This window comes from Natator depressus, chromosome 1 (genome assembly GCF_965152275.1).
Source record: "Natator depressus isolate rNatDep1 chromosome 1, rNatDep2.hap1, whole genome shotgun sequence".
NCBI lineage: Eukaryota > Metazoa > Chordata > Testudines > Cheloniidae > Natator > Natator depressus.
In genome coordinates, this window is record NC_134234.1 from 212888084 (window position 1) to 212905499 (window position 17416).

The following is a 17416-nucleotide window of genomic DNA, read 5'->3' on the forward strand; positions in this document are numbered from 1 at the left end:
CCAAGCTGGCAGGGAAAACGGTCTCAGAGGTAATTTCAGAACGTGAGGTGACAGTCCCAAGGGGGTGTCTGTGACCGAACCCGTCACACACGTCATTGGTGACTTTTAAGAACAAGTTAGACAAACATCTATCAGGGATGGACTAGGTATACTTAAACCTCTCTTGGTGTGGGGGGATAGAGTAGATGACTTCGTGAGGTTCCTTCCAGTCCTACATTTCTATTTATTCCAAGATTTCATAAGCTATTCAGGCCTGCTGATTTTTTTAAAAAGTTTATCCCTACTAGATACTGTTTAACATCCTCCTTAGTTACCAACAGACTGCAGAGTGGTTCACACTCTTCACATAGTATGAATACACTTCCTGCTTCTATCCCAAACCAGAAATGTTTATTGAACACTTCTGCCTTATTTGCATCATTATAAACTATTTTACCATCTCCATTTGTAATGGGCTACACCTTTGTTAGGATTTGTTTGTTTGTTTGTTTGTCTTTACTCCTAATATACTGAAAAAAATGGTCATTATTGTTCCTAGTCCTGCCAACTATTGAGTTTTCCCTGATAGCTTTAGCTTCCCTTATCGATTTTCTACATCTCAGAACTTCCAATGTATATCGATTGCAATTCAATTCCCCTCTTTCCATTTGTTATACATTGTTTTTTAAAAAATGTCTAATTGCTGCCTGCACTGTCCCACTGCACCAGGATGGGCTTTTGGCCAAAGTTCTAAGGCAGTGGAACACCTAACTCCCTAAGGCTCCTTTGTAATTTTCATCCTTCATTGGCTTTCTAGGACACATTGAGCTCCAGCTGGTTGGAGGGGATAGTGCCTGTTCAGGACGTGTGGAAGTAAGACATGAAGACACTTGGGCTACAATCTGTGATGCACACTTTGATCTCAAAGCTGCCAGTGTTATCTGTAATGGACTACAGTGTGGAACAGCTCTATCTATCCCAGGAGGAGCTCATTTCAGAGAAGGACATGGACCAATCCGGACTGAGGAATTCCAGTGTGTAGGGAATGAGTCACACGTCATGTACTATCCCAGGATATCACACAGGAATCAGACGTGCTCACATGCAAATGATGCAAGTGTCATATGCTCACATAAGAATTTGGCACAATGTCTCTAAAATCCCAGTGATGTGTATTCTAGAGTAGTGTGCAGCAAAAAAATGATCTCACTCTGTAGGGAGCTGGGATAACAAAGCTGCTATCAGCTTCCAGTAAAACCTAAACAACACAATATAATGGGAATGGGTTCAATCCCCCCAACTTTCCTTTTCTTTATTATTTAATCTAAAATATCTTAAATGCTCCCTCTCTAAACCCCTTCTCCCTTCTCCCCTGGGCACACAGGGTTCCGGCTGGTGAACGGCAGCACAGCTTGCTCAGGGAGGGTGGAGATCCAGGTTCTTGATGCCTGGGGAACCCTCTGTGACTCACGCTGGGATTTACCAGACGCCAATGTTCTCTTTCATCAGCTCGACTGCGGCTTTGCTGTATCAGCCCCAGGAGGAGGGTATTTTGGGAAGGGAACTGGTTCTGTCTGGACAGACACATTTCACTACAAAGGGACTGAAACCCATTTGGGCCATTGCTCTGTTACTGCCCTGGGGGCCTCTCAGTGCTCACACGACAATGATGCCAGTGTGATTTGCTCAGGTAAGTGCAAGAGAGATGCTGGATTAAGGACACCTGCCCTTCAGTGTGTGATGCTGCCCCACAGTACTTACAATGATTAAAGCCAAAATTCCCAACTCGCTACTTATTTGGGGTGATTGAGCAGCAACCTGAGACCCTCAGGGCCTGATTCTCCAGAGTACTCACCATTTCTGCAGAGCTTTATGTGACCAAAGTACTCTCCAGACACTAATAAACCCTCACCAAACTCCAGGGAAGTAGGTGGGAAGTAGGTGGGTAAGTATTATTATTACCCACCTGTGACAGGTTGGATCCTGTGACAGGTTGGATCACAGAAACCCCTTGGGGGCTGCCACCTGATGTGCCAAGACTACTTCTGCCCCTGCTTTCCCTGCCAGCTTAGGACTCCAGCACCCTGTCTAGCTGAGCCAGACATGCCAGTCTGCTCCAGCAGAGACCCAGTGTCTGAAGCACGTGCCCCAAAGCTGCAGACTTAACTGAAAACAATTAAGAAGTGTTCCTGTCTTTAACACTCAGATGCCCAACTCCCAATGGGGTCCAAACCACAAATAAATCCGTTTTACCTTGTATAAAGCTTATACAGGGTAAACTCATAAATTGTCCGCCCTCTATAACACTCGGAGAAAGATATGCACAGCTGTTTACCCCCCGTCCCTGGTATTAATACATACTCTGGGTTAATTAATAAGTAAAATGTGATTTTATTAAATACAGAAAGTAGGATTTAAGTGGTTCCAAGTCGTATCAGACAGAACAAAGTGAATTACCAAGTAAAATACAATAAAACACGCAAATCTAAGCCTAATACAGTAATAAAACTGAATCCAGATAAAATCTCACCCTCAGAGATGTTTCAATAAGTTTCTTTCACAGACTGGATGCCTACCTAGTCTGGGCACAATCCTTTCCCTGGTTCAGCTCTTGTTCCAGCTCAGGTGGTGGCTAGGGGATTTCTCATGATGGCCGCCCACTTTGTTCTGTTCCACCCACTTATATATCTTTTGCATAAGGTGGGAATCCTTTGTCCCTCTCTGGGTTCCCACCCCTCCTTTTCAATGGAAAAGCACCAGGTTAAAGATGGATTCCAGTTCAGATGACATGATCACATGTCACTGTAAGACTTCATTACCTGCTTGCCAGTATACAGGAAGATTTAGAAGGAAAACAGAGCCATCTACAGTCGATTGCCCTGGTTAATGGGAGCCTTTAAGATTCCAAACCACCATGAATGGCCCACACTGTGCATGACTACAATAGGACCTCAGAGTTATATTTCATATTTCTAGTTTCAGATACATGAGCGATACATTTATACAAATAGGATGATCACACTAAGTAGATTATAAGCTTTGTAATGATATCTGACAAAAGACCTTTTGCATGAAGCATATTTCAGTTACATTATATTCACACTCATCAGCATACTTTCATAAAATCCTACAGAGTGCAATGTCACAGCTCCATTTTACAGACGGTGAAACGCAGAGAGAAAAGGAAAGTGACTTGCCCAAAGCCACCCAGTGAGTCAGCAGCGGAGGCAGGGGTCATACAAGCAACAGCCTCACGCTGCACAACCCCGATTTATCCATCCTGGGCACTCAAAGTGGCCAGGGCCCTGCGGGAAAATAATTCACTAGAAAATTAATTTTAATGGCCAGCCAATCTGGTTCCCTTGTGCCTAAATGGAGCCCGTCTTATGGGTCTATAGATCCACAGAGTTTTAAGACCCAAAAAGGCCATTATGCTCATCTGCTTCTCCCCTCACCACAGGGACCCCTCCTGCTTAATGAAGTTGCAGCTCCCCTCTCTGCCCCATCTTCAGATCCATGTACAGAGTCTCCATAGGGCTTCTTGCCTGGCTGGAACTGGGATCCTCACAGAAAAACCTACTGCAGAAGCCCTGGATTTCAACCTTCTTCCTAATAATGGACACGTAGCTTCCAGGACTGACCCCCACAGAGCCCAGGGTCACTGGTGCCGTTACACACCATGACTAAGCCTATAGGGTGCTGCCCAGCACTCTCAACAGACGTCTACTCTCCTCTTTACAGCTGATACCTTTGTACCTTGGGGGCAAAAAACCTCGCAGTTCTCCTGCTTCTCACAGAGGCTGCTACCTGTATTGCTAACTGAATTCCCTGCAGCCCTGCCCTGCCTCTCCTAACTACCTACCCAGCCCAGACCCTGGTTCTTGGAGGGAACTCCTCAGCACATGAAGATGCTGATTTCTCCCTCCAATTGCTGGAAGGAGAATCCCTTCTAAGGAAAAACACCTGGTTCCTTCCATACGAGCTCCATCTGCCATGATCCCATCCGGCCTCCCTGAGGGGCTGTAGTACCCAGTTATATCCATGAGCCTCCTCAGAAAGCCCCAAATCTACTCTCTACCCTCACACTACACTAGTGGCATACCTAGGACAGGAAACTTGGGTGGGCCCCAGCTTTTGGGGGGTGGGCAGTGATGGGAGGAGCAGAGGGAGTGGTGCAGGAGGAATCCGGTGCCCTGGGAAGGGGGCAGGAGGGAGGGAGGCTCTCCTCCTTCCACCCCTTCCAGCCGGCCCTTACCGCTCAGCAGGCACCCAAAGCGGAGACTGCCCGGGGCACACAGGCTGCGGGGCGTGCCTAGGGTAACCAGATAGGAAATGTGAAAAATTGGACAAGTGGTGGGAGGTAATAGGCGCCTATATAAGAAAAAGCCCCAAATATCAGGACTGTCCCTATAAAATCGGGACATCTGGTCACCTAGGCGTGCCTTTTGGGCAAAGTGGGGTCCCACTAGGGCTCAAGCTCTCCTCACCCTTCGCGACCCTGGCTCAGTGTCCGTCAGCCCAGCCACGACCCTTTCCTGCCGGTGCCGGGAGCTGCTGCCCCTGTCTATGGCCCCAGCACTAGCCCCACCCAGACCTGCCCTCACAAGACACACCCCCCGCAGGGCTAGTGCTTGGGTCAGAGACCAGGGAAGCAGCACATGGCGCTGGCAGGAGAAAGATGAGGCCAGGCTGATGGACACCGAGCTGGGGGTGGGAGTCCCAGCCTGTGGATTCTGGGGGCTCCAGCCCTGATTTGGGTGGGCCTGGATGATCACTGGGTGGGCCACAGCCCACCCATGGCTACACCCCTGCACTACACTAGCTGCATGCAGGCAGTCTCCTGGTCCAGTCTTAGGGTGAACTCCTGGCTCCGTTGAAGTCAATGGAGGTTTTACCATTGCCGTCAGTGGGGCCAGGATTTCACTCTTAGTCTTGAAATGTTATTTGGCTACCAAGATCCTTGAGCTGTTTGGATCCAGTGCGCGCACACTGCACCCGTCAGGTTGCCGTACTAGTACATACTGTACCCGACACAGCCAGTGGGTGTGCCCTGCCCTGACTCTGCTGTTGTCTTTTCACATTGTCAGTCTCTCCTGGCTGCACCTGGGTCTGAACTCGGGGAGTAATTCCTAACTTACCACCTGGCTGTAGGATACTCTGATTCTGGGACACACACAAATACCGAGATTCACATCCCAAGGGAGTCACAATATTCACCAAGAGAGCATGTCTCCTTCTCTGACCCACACACAACGTACTTAGTGTGGTGTGAATTGATCAGCTGGAATCTCACGTTGGACTCAGAGATGACACCACACTTCAGGGGACAGCTCCAGTCAGAACCACCAGTGCCAGGAACTATCTAACACTAGGAGCTCCTGCACTGGATCCACGTGAACCAAGAAAGTTGCCACCTGCTGAGTAAGGATCAGGGGGAACTAAGGGAATTTACCAACAATAACCTGTTCCTGACCACCATGAACCCTGCTCTTCCATTGGCCAAACTCCCTCAAGGCAAACTTGCCTAAATCATTCATGACCCACCTGCTAAGTGCTTGTGCAGACACCATTCACTGACTTCCAGGCATTTAAGCCTTGATAAAGTGACTACAAACCTCAGCAGCCATTCCACCACCACACACAGAGACTATTTTCCCAATCAGTAATCTGCAGGAATTCCCTCGCTCACTCATTTACAGGGGCTGCTCGCAAGCCCCGCTGTCGAGCTCAGAGTGTTACAATCCTTATAGCACCTTCTATTTGTAGATTCAAAAGAATAAGTGTCTTCTGACAGATGTTGTTCCATTTAATACTGTGACACACTCTGATCACTGGCTTCTGCCTTCTTATTGAGAAACAGTCCATAATTTCATGCACACTCTGTATTATTTCTAGTGTATAACAGGGTGTGTTCTTCAGTGTGTTTCCCATCTCTCCTGAGCCCAGGTCTCTCTGAATCACTCAGACTGCTGAATGGAGAGAGCCGTTGCGACGGAAGAGTCGAGATTTCCCTCCGTGGTGTGTGGGGCAGAGTGCTGGATGACGAGTGGGACATGGACAATGCCAGTGTGGTGTGCAGGGAGCTCCAGTGTGGAGTCGCTGAGAAAGCTTATACCCCCCCTAAGTCTGAGCAAGGAATGGACCCTGTGGGGCTGAGAATGGTCCAGTGTGCAGGAAATGAGACTCGTCTGACTCTCTGTGACATCTCCACGTCTGAGACAGCCCAGGCAGGAATTGCTGAGGACGTCGGTGTCATTTGCTCAGGTGATTCATTTCCAAATCTCACAAACATTGTCTGTTCAGTAGGAAAATACATATTAACAGCTGGGATCTATCCCTGCAGGGAGCCGGCGGATCAGACTGGTGAATGGGACAGGTCGCTGTGCCGGGAGAGTGGAGATTTATTACAATGGCAGCTGGGGGACAGTCTGTGATGATTCCTGGGATCTGTCAGACTCCAATGTCATTTGCAAACAACTGGGATGTGGACATGCCATCAATGCAACTGTCTCTGCTCATTATGGGCAAGGATCCGGGCAGATCTGGCTGGACGATGTGAACTGCTCTGGGAACGAATCCGATCTCTGGGCATGTCCTTCCGGGGGCTGGGGCCAGCACAACTGCAGACACAAAGAGGACGCGGGAGTTCTCTGCTCAGGTCTGTTCTGGGAATGCTCACGTGAGCCTGGTTACCAGGGGATTAAATGGAGGGGGCAGATGTTTAAGGAGATTGCTGAGAATGACACTCTCCCTGACTGTCTCTGCCTCCCTTTCCCTTCTGTAACTACCTACCAGGGTCACCATTAGAAAGTCCTCAGCTCCCACCCAGAGGTGTTGGAGATATTGCAAGATTTCCCTTAGAATGCTAGAAGGCTGCATCTCAGGTATCTAAAGGAGATTGTATCATGAAAAGCAGTGACTGAAAAGGATGTAGGGTCCGAGTGGAGAAATAACTGAACATGAGCTCCCAGTGCCGTGTGTGGCAAAACGGGGCTAATGCAAATCTTGGATGTATAAACAGGGGAGTAGTGAGGAGCAGTGAGGACTAGATTTTACTGTTGTATATGGCACTGGTGAGACAAATGCTGGAATACTGTGTCCAGTTCTGATGTCCACAAAAATTGGAGCAGAGAAGAGCCACAAAAGTGATCTGATGAATAAAAGCCTTACGGTGAGAGATTTCAGATGCTGAATCTGTTTAGCTTATCAAAACGACCAAGAGGTAACTTGATTGCAGGGCATAAGTCTCTTCACAAGGAGAACATACCACTTCCTAAAGGGCTCTTTAATCTAATGCAGAAAGGCAGAACAAGAGTCGACGGCTAGAAGCTGAAACCAGACAAATTCAGATCAGAAATAAGGCCCAGGTTTTTAACAGGGAGGGTGATTAACCATCGGAACAAACTACCAGGGAATGGTGCATTCTACATCTCTTGAAGTCTTCCTGTCTAGACTGGATGCCTTTCTGGAAGCTATGCTTACCTCAAACTCAAGTTATTAGGCTCTATGCAGCTGTTTTACAGAAGGTCAAATTATTTGATCTCATGATCCCTGTCACACTGTCTGGAGCGGCTCACGGCACTGAGTGCCCACCTCAGGGCAGATGGTGAGAAACAAGGCAATACCCCAAACTGCTGGTGTGTTCTATAAGTAGATTTCACCAAGCCAGTAACAGATGTGAACTCCTGGACCAATGTTCCCTCTACTTTTTACATCCATGTGTGGAATGAATTTTGTTCTGTGCACCAGTCTAGAGGTGAAGTGTGGTGGGGTTGGGGCTGAGGGGTTCAGAGTGTGGGAGGCAGCTCAGGGCTGGGGCAGAGGGTGGCTGTGCACAGGGTGAGGGCTCTGGCTGGGGGTGCGAGCTCTGGGGTGGGGCCAGGGATGAGGGGTTTGTAGTTCTGGCTGCCCTGGGGCTGCAGTGGGAAGAGAGGACTCCCCCAAGGCCTCTCTTGCTGCAGCAGCCTGGGGCCAGGGGAGAGGCACCTCTCCCCACTGCGGCAGCTCTGGGGCTGGGGAAGAGTCGCCTCTCCAGTCTAGGCCCCTGTGGCTGCGTGCCTATGCGGCCTTTGATAGCCTTCTGTGCATCCATATAGCCACGTAGCTCAGAGGGAACTTAGTCCTGGATCACTGTATCTATCTTACCATGGAGTCACAGACCGTCCCCTTAGACTCTCCAGTCTATTGTCACCAAACAAACTGGACTTAGGGATAAGTGGTCACTTACACCAAAAATCACATCACATTCAGGTTTCTTCCAATCCCAAGAGACCAGCCACTTACTCAGATCACTTGGTACCCTGGATCTTACACCAAAGACAATGCCTGTAGCCAATCCTGTAATAAACTATATCCAGGTTTATTCACTAGGAAAAAGAAATAAAAGGGTTGTTTACACGGTTAAAGCAAGCAATCACCTACATACAAATGAGTTACCATTTATATCCTCGGAGTGACAGAGCTGTAGTGATCTGTCAAGTCCAAATGTCCTTCAGCGCTGACCCAGGGGTAACCCCTTGGGGTCTCGGGCTTCAGTTTGGTTTCTTTAGCCCTGTCACAGTTCAAACAGCCAAAAAGATGAAAAATCGTCCCATCTATTATTTTTATTTCCCTCTTCCAGCCTCCAAAGCAATGGGATAAGACCTTCTGCATGTACTACATGCAGGGGAGGGGCGGCGGGGATCATTCCCGTGCCTGAGTTCACAAGTTCAGAGCAAACATTTTCAGTTATAAAGCAAAACTTGCATATGTTCTTGTAGCATGGACCACAGACGTTACCAGTGAGATTAACGCCCGCAGCAACTAACCAGCATTTCATAAAGTCTAAACACTCAATACATTCTTCCACGACTAATACCTGTTTTCAGCAAAACTAACACACATGTGACCCTGCCTGGTCTCCAGCTACGAGATTGTAACTTTTCAGCCAAGGCCTGCAGCCTGGGCAAGAGCTGGCATCTAGCCTGCCAATGTCACAATCCTTCCCAGCCTTCATCTATTACAATCTGTATGTAGCTGCTGCTAAATGGTGGCCTTCCAGAGATGCCCACTGTATTTCGAAGGGGCCTGTGGTGTCGAAAGAGTCTCTTACTCTTGGAGTGGTTCTCTAGCAGTTGCTCCTGCAGAATGATGCACAGGATCATTAGCAATCGCCGGGATTTCACTATTCACACCCCAGTTCATTTCAGAATCAAATGATTTAAATTCTCTTTTTCTGCATTTCCTTCTAGAGTTCACAGATCTGAGGCTGGTGAGCGACAGTGACTGTGCTGGGCGGCTGGAGGTTTTCTACAATGGGACGTGGGGCAGTGTTTGCTCCAATGCGATGTCTGGAGTCACCCCAGCAATTGTCTGCAAACAGCTGAACTGTGGGGACGGAGGGCAGATTGCAAGAGACTTTGAATATGGAGCAGGTTCTGGTCCCACGTGGCTGGACCACGTTGCATGCAGTGAGCAGCACAGCTCCTTCTGGCAGTGCCCATCAGAGCCCTGGGATCCAAAGTCGTGTGATAACCGAGCAGAAGAGACCCATATTTCTTGCATTGGTAATTCTGAAACTGCCTGCATGCGCGTATGCAAACCCACATGTAAACGATGAGTTTAATTAATTGAAAGGTTAGGATAGAACTTTTGTTGTTGTTCACATCTCAGTGTAGGCAGATTTAAATTCTCAACACAAGATACAAACATATTTTCATGATGTTTTATAGGAACAAGCATTTGTCTGATTAACAACAAACATGGAAGTTAATCAATTAATTTTAAAAGAGACCGGTGTTGGACACTGCGATAAGGTAGTCTGAGAGCCAAGAAAAGCCTCTCCCTAGAGACCGACATTAGGCAGCTCTGTGGTTATTAATCCTTTTGGGATGAACAATCAGAGGTGGGCCCAGGCTGTGCAGTTTGGGTCAGAACTGGAATCCCCCATAAGTCTGGGTGCATGTCGGCCTCTGTGTCTAACAGCTGAATAGCAAATTAATTAGGTATTAAATGACCCAGAATTCACATTTCAGTTTTTTTTAATAGATATTTAAGTCAGAAGGGACCATTATGATCATCTAGTTCATACAGTGCTGAAATTAGGGGTTTAAAATACAGATAAATTCTACTCCCACATCACACACACAACCCAGTGCATTCACCTCAGCTTTTTCTCTCCATAGGAAAAAAACCAAAACCAACTCAGACCCTGTTTGCCGAATGCCCGAACTCTCCAAGCTGCACAGGTATTTCTGCTTCTCACTGTCTCCCTCTTGGTCCCTAAGTGTCCCAGTAATACGTGAGGTTTCTGCATTTCTAGACCAGGACAAGTTACGCGTCGTGGGAGGAGAGGACAGATGCTCGGGGAGAGTGGAGGTTTGGTACCGTGGCTTCTGGGGAACAGTTTGTGATGACTCCTGGGAGATGGCGGATGCTAACGTTGTGTGTAAACAACTGGGCTGTGGATCTGCTGTATTTGCCCCGGTCGAGGCTGCATTCGGCCAGGGGACTGGTCCCATCTGGGTGGAGACGCTGAATTGCAGAGGGACAGAGTCATCTCTCTGGGACTGTCCTGCCAAGCCCTGGGGTGAAAGCAACTGTGGTCATAAGGAAAATGCTGCCGTGAATTGCTCAGGTGAGTGACAGGAGATGTTTCTGCTACATGCTGTAATATTCAGGGAAAAGGATGGTTTAGCCCACCCACCCCCTTTGGTCGCAGACCAGGCCCTCCCATCTCCTGAGTGCCGGAGCATTCTGGATGTTGAGGGGTGGAACGTTTGTGGGGTCAGACTGGCTCAGGCATCAGCCCACATAGCCCCTGCATCCATCACAGGCCCCACTGTGCTGGTTTGTTATGAGAGTCCTCATTGCTGCACAGAGCACAAGGGACTTGGGCCCTAAATCACTAACAAACAGGCCCAGTGCTGCTGTGAGGGAGTTTGTGGAGGTGACAGCTGGAGACAACCAGGGACTCTCAGAGGTGAGGATCCCCCCGGGAACAAACAAGTCACCTCCCCCTTGCTACAGGTTCGTGGGCTCCCAAGCTAATATCTCCCTGTCGCATGTTCATTTCCATCCAGCTCCCCCGCGCCGCCCTCCAACCGACAGTGGGAGAGTCACGGTGCCCGTGGTCATCAGCATTATCCTGGGGGCCCTGCTCTGCCTGGTCTTAATCATCCTGGGGGCGCAGGTGCGAAGTGCCAGGGCACAGCGCAGAGGTGGGTCCTGATTGGTGTCACTGTGTGAAATGCTTCTGCAATAGCAGGGGGGCTGCAGGGTGTCAGGGTGAGGGGCGATACCAGGCTGGGTGGGGTGGCCAAGGGTGCCTGTTAACTCCTCTCTCATTGAATATTTCATTAACTGTGTGGCAGTGGAACAGCCCAGCCATGAGATCTGGAGATGATACTGGCTAGGGACCTTTACGGTTTCAGAGAAACGGCATCTGTATCCCCCTGCCCACCCTCCGGTGATCCACTCCAGGAATGCCTACTCAGGCCTCCAGCCATTACCTTTCTCAGGGTGGGAAACCCCTGTCCCATCTCCTTGTGGCCAGGGGTTTTTAAGACTGCACAGCCCCCTGCCTTCCACTGTGATACCCCCAGCAAACCAGTCTGCCTACAGGCCAGCCCCCATGCTGTGCTTTCTCCCCAAGGGCTATGAGCAGGGCATTGCCAGCAGTTACAAGTTACCACCCAGCTCTCTCTCAGCAGATTACACCTTATTCTGAGGATAAAAGTGTGACAGAGAAAACATTAAAAACAATAAAAATTCCTCCACACTTGCTGAGCATACCAGAATTCACCCGTCTTCCTCATGGGCAGCCTGGTAGACCAACATCCCTCCAACGATTCAGTGTTGGGATCCCCATGGACAGAAGGTCCTGCCCATTTGCAGAATCAAAATGAAGGACCTGAGTCTTTTTAAACTCAGCCTTTCATATCAGAAGTCCTCCTTTGTCTCTTGGTCTCTGGTAACCCAGTTGGAACCAGTCTGTATAAACCACCCTGAAGGTTGTTACCTTTCTGGAGTTGTTTACAATCTCAGTGATTCACCTTAATCACCCCCCCACACACACACACACACACTCAGTGTTTTTTCTTCCTGGAGGAGCTGTGGTATCCCTCCGACATGCAGTAGAACATAAACCATTCATAGCTTTAATACACTGATTCCCAAAGATACTGCCTGGAGCTGCAGTATCTGCCACAGGGAGGGGATCTGAATATCGTGAGGAGAGACATCATGGAAAAGGGACCGAGAGAAATTGGAAATATTGTCAAGGAAAAAAGGTGTATAAAAATAGAGCTGTGGTAAATAGTTGTGAAGAGAGTGATCCAGTAGAAAAGACAATCTTAGGAAGGAGAAGTGTGGGAAAGGAGCATTTTACTGTCTTGTACTCAAAGCTGGCACTTGTCGGGGATTTTAGATCTATAATGTTTTATACAAACATTAGCGACCAGCTCCTTGGCAAGAAGATAGAGGACGGGACTGCCATCAACATACATGTAACAGTCACAACTTTGCAGTAAGACAATGACTATAATCAGATCTCATGCTTCAGGGCTTCAGCCAGTCTCCTGCAGGGGTCAGGAAGGAATTCTGGGAAGCCCCCATCTTTGTGTTTTGTTTTGCTTCCTTTTGTTTCTTGCCCTCCTCTGAAGCATCAGGCATCAGCTACAGAGGGATATGTGTCACTGGATGGGCTGGACCAGTCCTCTGAGGTGATACAGAGAAACCTCTTTCGAAGATAGGTGGGTGGTGTGTCTTTTCCACATGTTCAGGGTCAAACCAATTGTCAGATTTGGGGGTCAGGAAGAAATTTCCCCCCAGGTCAGATTGGCAAAAAGGGACCTTGTGGGATTTTCCTCTTCCTCTGAAGCATGGAGCGTGGATCACCTGCCAGGATTATCAAGGCATCTCTCAAGTAATCAGTTCCCTGCCACTGCGGGGCCCTTGGGCATTGGTGGCACCTTACTCGGTCCTGCTTTCTGCCTGTGGCACACAAGAGTTTATTCTCCTGAGGACTGAAATGCTTTACTCTACGTGCATCTTTGGGCTCAAACCTCGGGTTATCTGGGTGAAATGCAATGGCCCGTGTTATACAGGAGGTCAGACTAGACGTTCTAATGTCCCCTTCTGGCCTTAAACTGGATGAAAAAAAAAAAGATGTTCTCACCATTTTGCAGATAAACACCTGCGTGGGGGAAGAATTATTTAAGCTGCTCCAAAGGGGAATAGCCAGAAATAACGAGATGAGAGTAAAAAACATTTAAGATGAATGTGAGGAAGCTTCCTGACAGCAAATTATCCCTGGGAACCATCATCAAAGGGATGCTGTGGAAAGAAACCTGGTCACCTGGCTCATTTAAATTCCAGCACTGAGAATGTGCGGTAGGGTTCAGGCTCGCACTGGGCCCACGGGGAGGGGCTGGATGATCCCATAGTATTTCCCATCTCTGGTTTCAATGACCCTGTGCAAACCCTGCCCTTTGTTTTCAGGCTCCAGAAGACCCTTGGATCCCTTCTCTGAGGCCGTGTACGAGGAGATTGATTATAACCTGATGAGAAAAAAGCAGGAGATGTTCAGTCGCTCAGGTCTGTGGGTCTGACTCTTAACAGGGAGAAGCTATCTAATGCCCTGTCCATCGGAGGCCCTGACCCAGAGTTAAATCACTGCAGCTTCAGCCCTGTGAGCTTGTCACTGGAGCTGGGCACAAGTCTCCGTTATGAAATGTTTTGGTGAAAAATGCAGATTCAGAGACACCGAAACATTTCACAAATTCCTGTCAATTTCACCCAATTGTTCCAAATACACACAGAATGATTCATTTCATTTCAACACTTTCTAAAGAAAACATTTTGTTTTTTTCAATTGGATATTACTTTTCCATTAGAAATTTCCTTTAATATTATCGGAAAGAAAACAAATAAACAAAAATTAACAAATGTCCAAAAGAACACCAAATGGTTTCATTCAACATTAAACTTTTTTTTTACTTTTGCATTTCCCAAAAATTGACAAAAAAGTAATTTTTGGCTCAACTCAAAACAATCTTATGTTTTGCTTTTTTCCCCCAATGGTCAGAAAACCCAACCACCTGGTTTTTTTACCAAGCTCTAGCTGTGGGAGCTGGGTCTGTGGTGAGACCAGCAGTTACTCATGTAGACTGAGAGAGATGGATTTCCTTCCCACCGTACACTGAGTGTCCCAATTCTAGGGACAATTAATTTCCCATCTGCCTGTCCTGCAGCCTTGGCGTGTAACCAGTGAGTGGCCAGGAAAGCGACTGTCTGGGGCAGGCTAAACTATCATTTGAAAACTTCTTTGGAGCACTGGAGCAGGGGATGTTCTTTGCCCCCCTCCCACCGCAGCCACTGGTCTGCTGTGTCAGCTCCCTCCTGCCCCCGGAGCAGAGAGATCAGCCCAGGAGAGCCTCATGACTTTGAGTCCCGGCCCTTTTATCCTTTGTGCCATTTTGTCTCAATGTCTGATGGGAACATCCTGCCCAAGGGCTCTGCTGTGGTGGAGCTCTGAGAACATGCTCAGGGCATCTCCCAGCATCACTGCCAAGATGGTTACAGTGAATCACAAAAAGAAAAGGGGTACTTGTGGCACCTTAGAGACGAACAAATTTATTAATCACAGACTCTGCTTTGGGCCTTTCTTGGTTTAATCTCGAAACACCATGGAGGGCTGATCGACTGATTCATGGGGTAGGTGAGTATTTACCCTAAAGAAGGAGGAGTCCCCTCTGTGGCTGAGGAGGCCAGGACAGTTGTGGAACTTCCCTGGACCAGGAGCCAGAGACGGGCCTTTCGCTCACCACAGCATCCTTCAGGTCAGATTGTATCATCCCCTCAGTCACATTTACCACAATAACATGGAGATTTCTCTTGGGGAGTCTGTGTCAGACTCTCACTGCTCGGAGTAGCTGTGAGTCACCATGTCCCGTAGAGGAAGGTATAGACTGAGACTGGAAATCCTGCTCCAGGCCCCGGGTGTGTTCCCAGTCCCACAGTTCTGCTGTTCTCACTGTGATGAATTTCTGGTTCTCGTCTCTCCAGTCTCCTATTCAGATGATTCAGTGACGAAGCTGCAGTATTACACCGGGGAAAGCGAGGGGAAAAATGATCCTGGATCAGAACAAGGTAATGGGGGAGGAGCAGTCTCAGGCCAAGAGACCCAAATCTGGGCAGAGAAATGAATTTCTATCACACTTTCTGCAATCGCAGCCATTTCCCCTCACACGGTTCCCATTTTACACATTCGGGTCTCATCCCATTGAACAGGATTTCTGTCAGAATCTCAGGATGGGAACATGTGACCATCTCCTGAGCACACTGAGTGGCTCCCAGTGACCTCCCCAGGTGAGGAGCTGGAGGAGACGGGTCAGTCTCTTTGGGTGGAGGCGTCAGTGCCCAGCAGGGCTAGTCTCTTGTCCCCAAGAGAGAGAGGAATCAATCATAGAATCATAGAATCATAGAATATCAGGGTTGGAAGGGACCTCAGGAGGTCATCTAGTCCAACCTCCTGCTCAAAGCAGGACCAATCCTCAACTAAATCATCCCAGCCAGGGCTTTGTCAAGCCTGACCTTAAAAACTTCGAAGGAAGGAGATTCCACCACCTCCCTAGGTAACGCATTCCAGCGTTTCACCACCCTCCTAGTGAAAAAGTTTTTCCTAATATCCAACCTAAACCTCCCCCATTGCAACTTGAGACCATTACTCCTTGTTGTGTCATCAGCTACCACTGAGAACAGTCTAGATCCATCCTCTTTGGAACCCCCTTTCAGGAAGTTGAAAGCAGCTTTCAAATCCCCCCTCATTCTTCTCTTCCACACACTAAACAAGCCCAGTTCCCTCAGCCTCTCCTCATAAGTCATGTGTTCCAGTCCTCTAATCATTTTTGTTGCCCTCCTCTGGACTCTTTCCAATTTTTCCACATCCTTCTTGTAGTGTGGGGCCCAAAACTGGACACAGTACTCCAGATGAGGCCTCACCAATGTCGAATAGAGGGGAACGATCACGTCTCTCGATCTGCTGGCAATGCCCCTACGTATACATCCCAAAATGCCATTGGCCTTCTTGGCAACAAGGGCACACTGTTGACTCATATCCAGCTTCTCGTCCACTGTAACCCCTCGGTCCTTTTCTGCAGAACTGCTGCTGAGCCATTCGGTCCCTAGTCTGTAGCGGTGCATGGGATTCTTCCGTCCTCAGTGCAGGACTCTGCACTTCTCCTTGTTGAACCTCATCAGATTTCTTTTGGCCCAATCCTCTAATTTGTCGAGGGCACTCTGTATCCTATCCCTACCCTCCAGCGTATCTACCTCTCCTTCCAGTTTAGTGTCATCTGCAAACTTGTTGAGGGTGCAATCCACACCATCCTCCAGATCATTTATGAAGATATTGAACAAAACCGGCCCCAGGACCGACCCTTGGGGCACTCCACTTGATACCGGCTGCCAACTAGACATGGAGCCATTGATCACTACCCGTTGAGCCCGACAATCTAGCCAACTTTCTATCCACCTTATAGTCCATTCATTCAGCCCATACTTCTTTAACTTGCTGGCAAGAATACTGTGGGAGACCGTGTCAAAAGCTTTGCTAAAGTCAAGGAACAACACGTCCACTGCTTTCCCCTCATCCACAGAGCCAGTTATCTCATCATAGAAGGCAATTAGATTAGTCAGGCATGACTTGCCCTTGGTGAATCCATGCTGACTGTTCCTGATCACTTTCCTCTCCTCTAAGTGCTTCAGAATTGATTCCTTGAGGACCTGCTCCATGATTTTTCCAGGGACTGAGGTGAGGCTGACTGGCCTGTAGTTCCCCAGATCCTCCTTCTTCCCTTTTTTAAAGATGGGCACTACATTAGGCTTTTTCCAGTCGTCCGGGACTTCCCCCCATCACCATGAGTTTTCAAAGATAATGGCCAATGGCTCTGCAATCACATCTGCCAACTCCTTTAGCACTCTCGGATGCAGTGCATCCGGCCCCATGGACTTGTGCTCATCCAGCTTTTCTAAATAGTCCCGAACCCTTTCTTTCTCCACAGAGGGCTGGTCACCTCCTCCCCATGCTGTTCCTCCCAGTGCAGTAGTCTGGGAGCTGACCTTGCTCATGAAGACAGAGGCAAAAAAAGCATTGAGTACATTAGCTTTTTCCACATCCTCTGTCACTAGGTTGCCTCCCTCATTCAGTAAGGGGCGCACAGTTTCCTTAACTTTCTTCTTGTTGCCAACATACCTGAAGAAACCCTTCTTTTTACTCTTAACATCTCTTGGTAGCTGCAACTCCAGCTGTGATTTGGCCTTCCTGATTTCACTCCTGAATCCCCGAGCAATATTTTTATACTCTTCCCTGGTCATTTGTCTAATCTTCCACTTCTTGTAAGCTTCCTTTTTGTGTTTAAGATCAGCAAGGTTTTCACTGTTAAGTCAAGATGGTCGC

The 17416-nt window shown here is 48.3% G+C and overlaps 1 protein-coding gene across 1 annotated transcript in view; it reads left to right on the forward strand.

The window, feature by feature from the left end:
- Positions 1-17416, forward strand: part of LOC141985920 (scavenger receptor cysteine-rich domain-containing protein SCART1-like) — a 50331-nt gene that overhangs the window by 27996 nt on the left and 4919 nt on the right. The window contains exons 3-12 of the mRNA XM_074950126.1: positions 797-1108; positions 1352-1669; positions 5926-6243; positions 6509-6637; positions 9210-9524; positions 10143-10205; positions 10280-10598; positions 10987-11177; positions 13459-13554; positions 15025-15108. Coding sequence (XP_074806227.1) covers positions 797-1108; positions 1352-1669; positions 5926-6243; positions 6509-6637; positions 9210-9524; positions 10143-10205; positions 10280-10598; positions 10987-11177; positions 13459-13554; positions 15025-15108 — 2145 coding nt within the window. The remainder of the gene's footprint in view (positions 1-796; positions 1109-1351; positions 1670-5925; positions 6244-6508; positions 6638-9209; positions 9525-10142; positions 10206-10279; positions 10599-10986; positions 11178-13458; positions 13555-15024; positions 15109-17416) is intronic.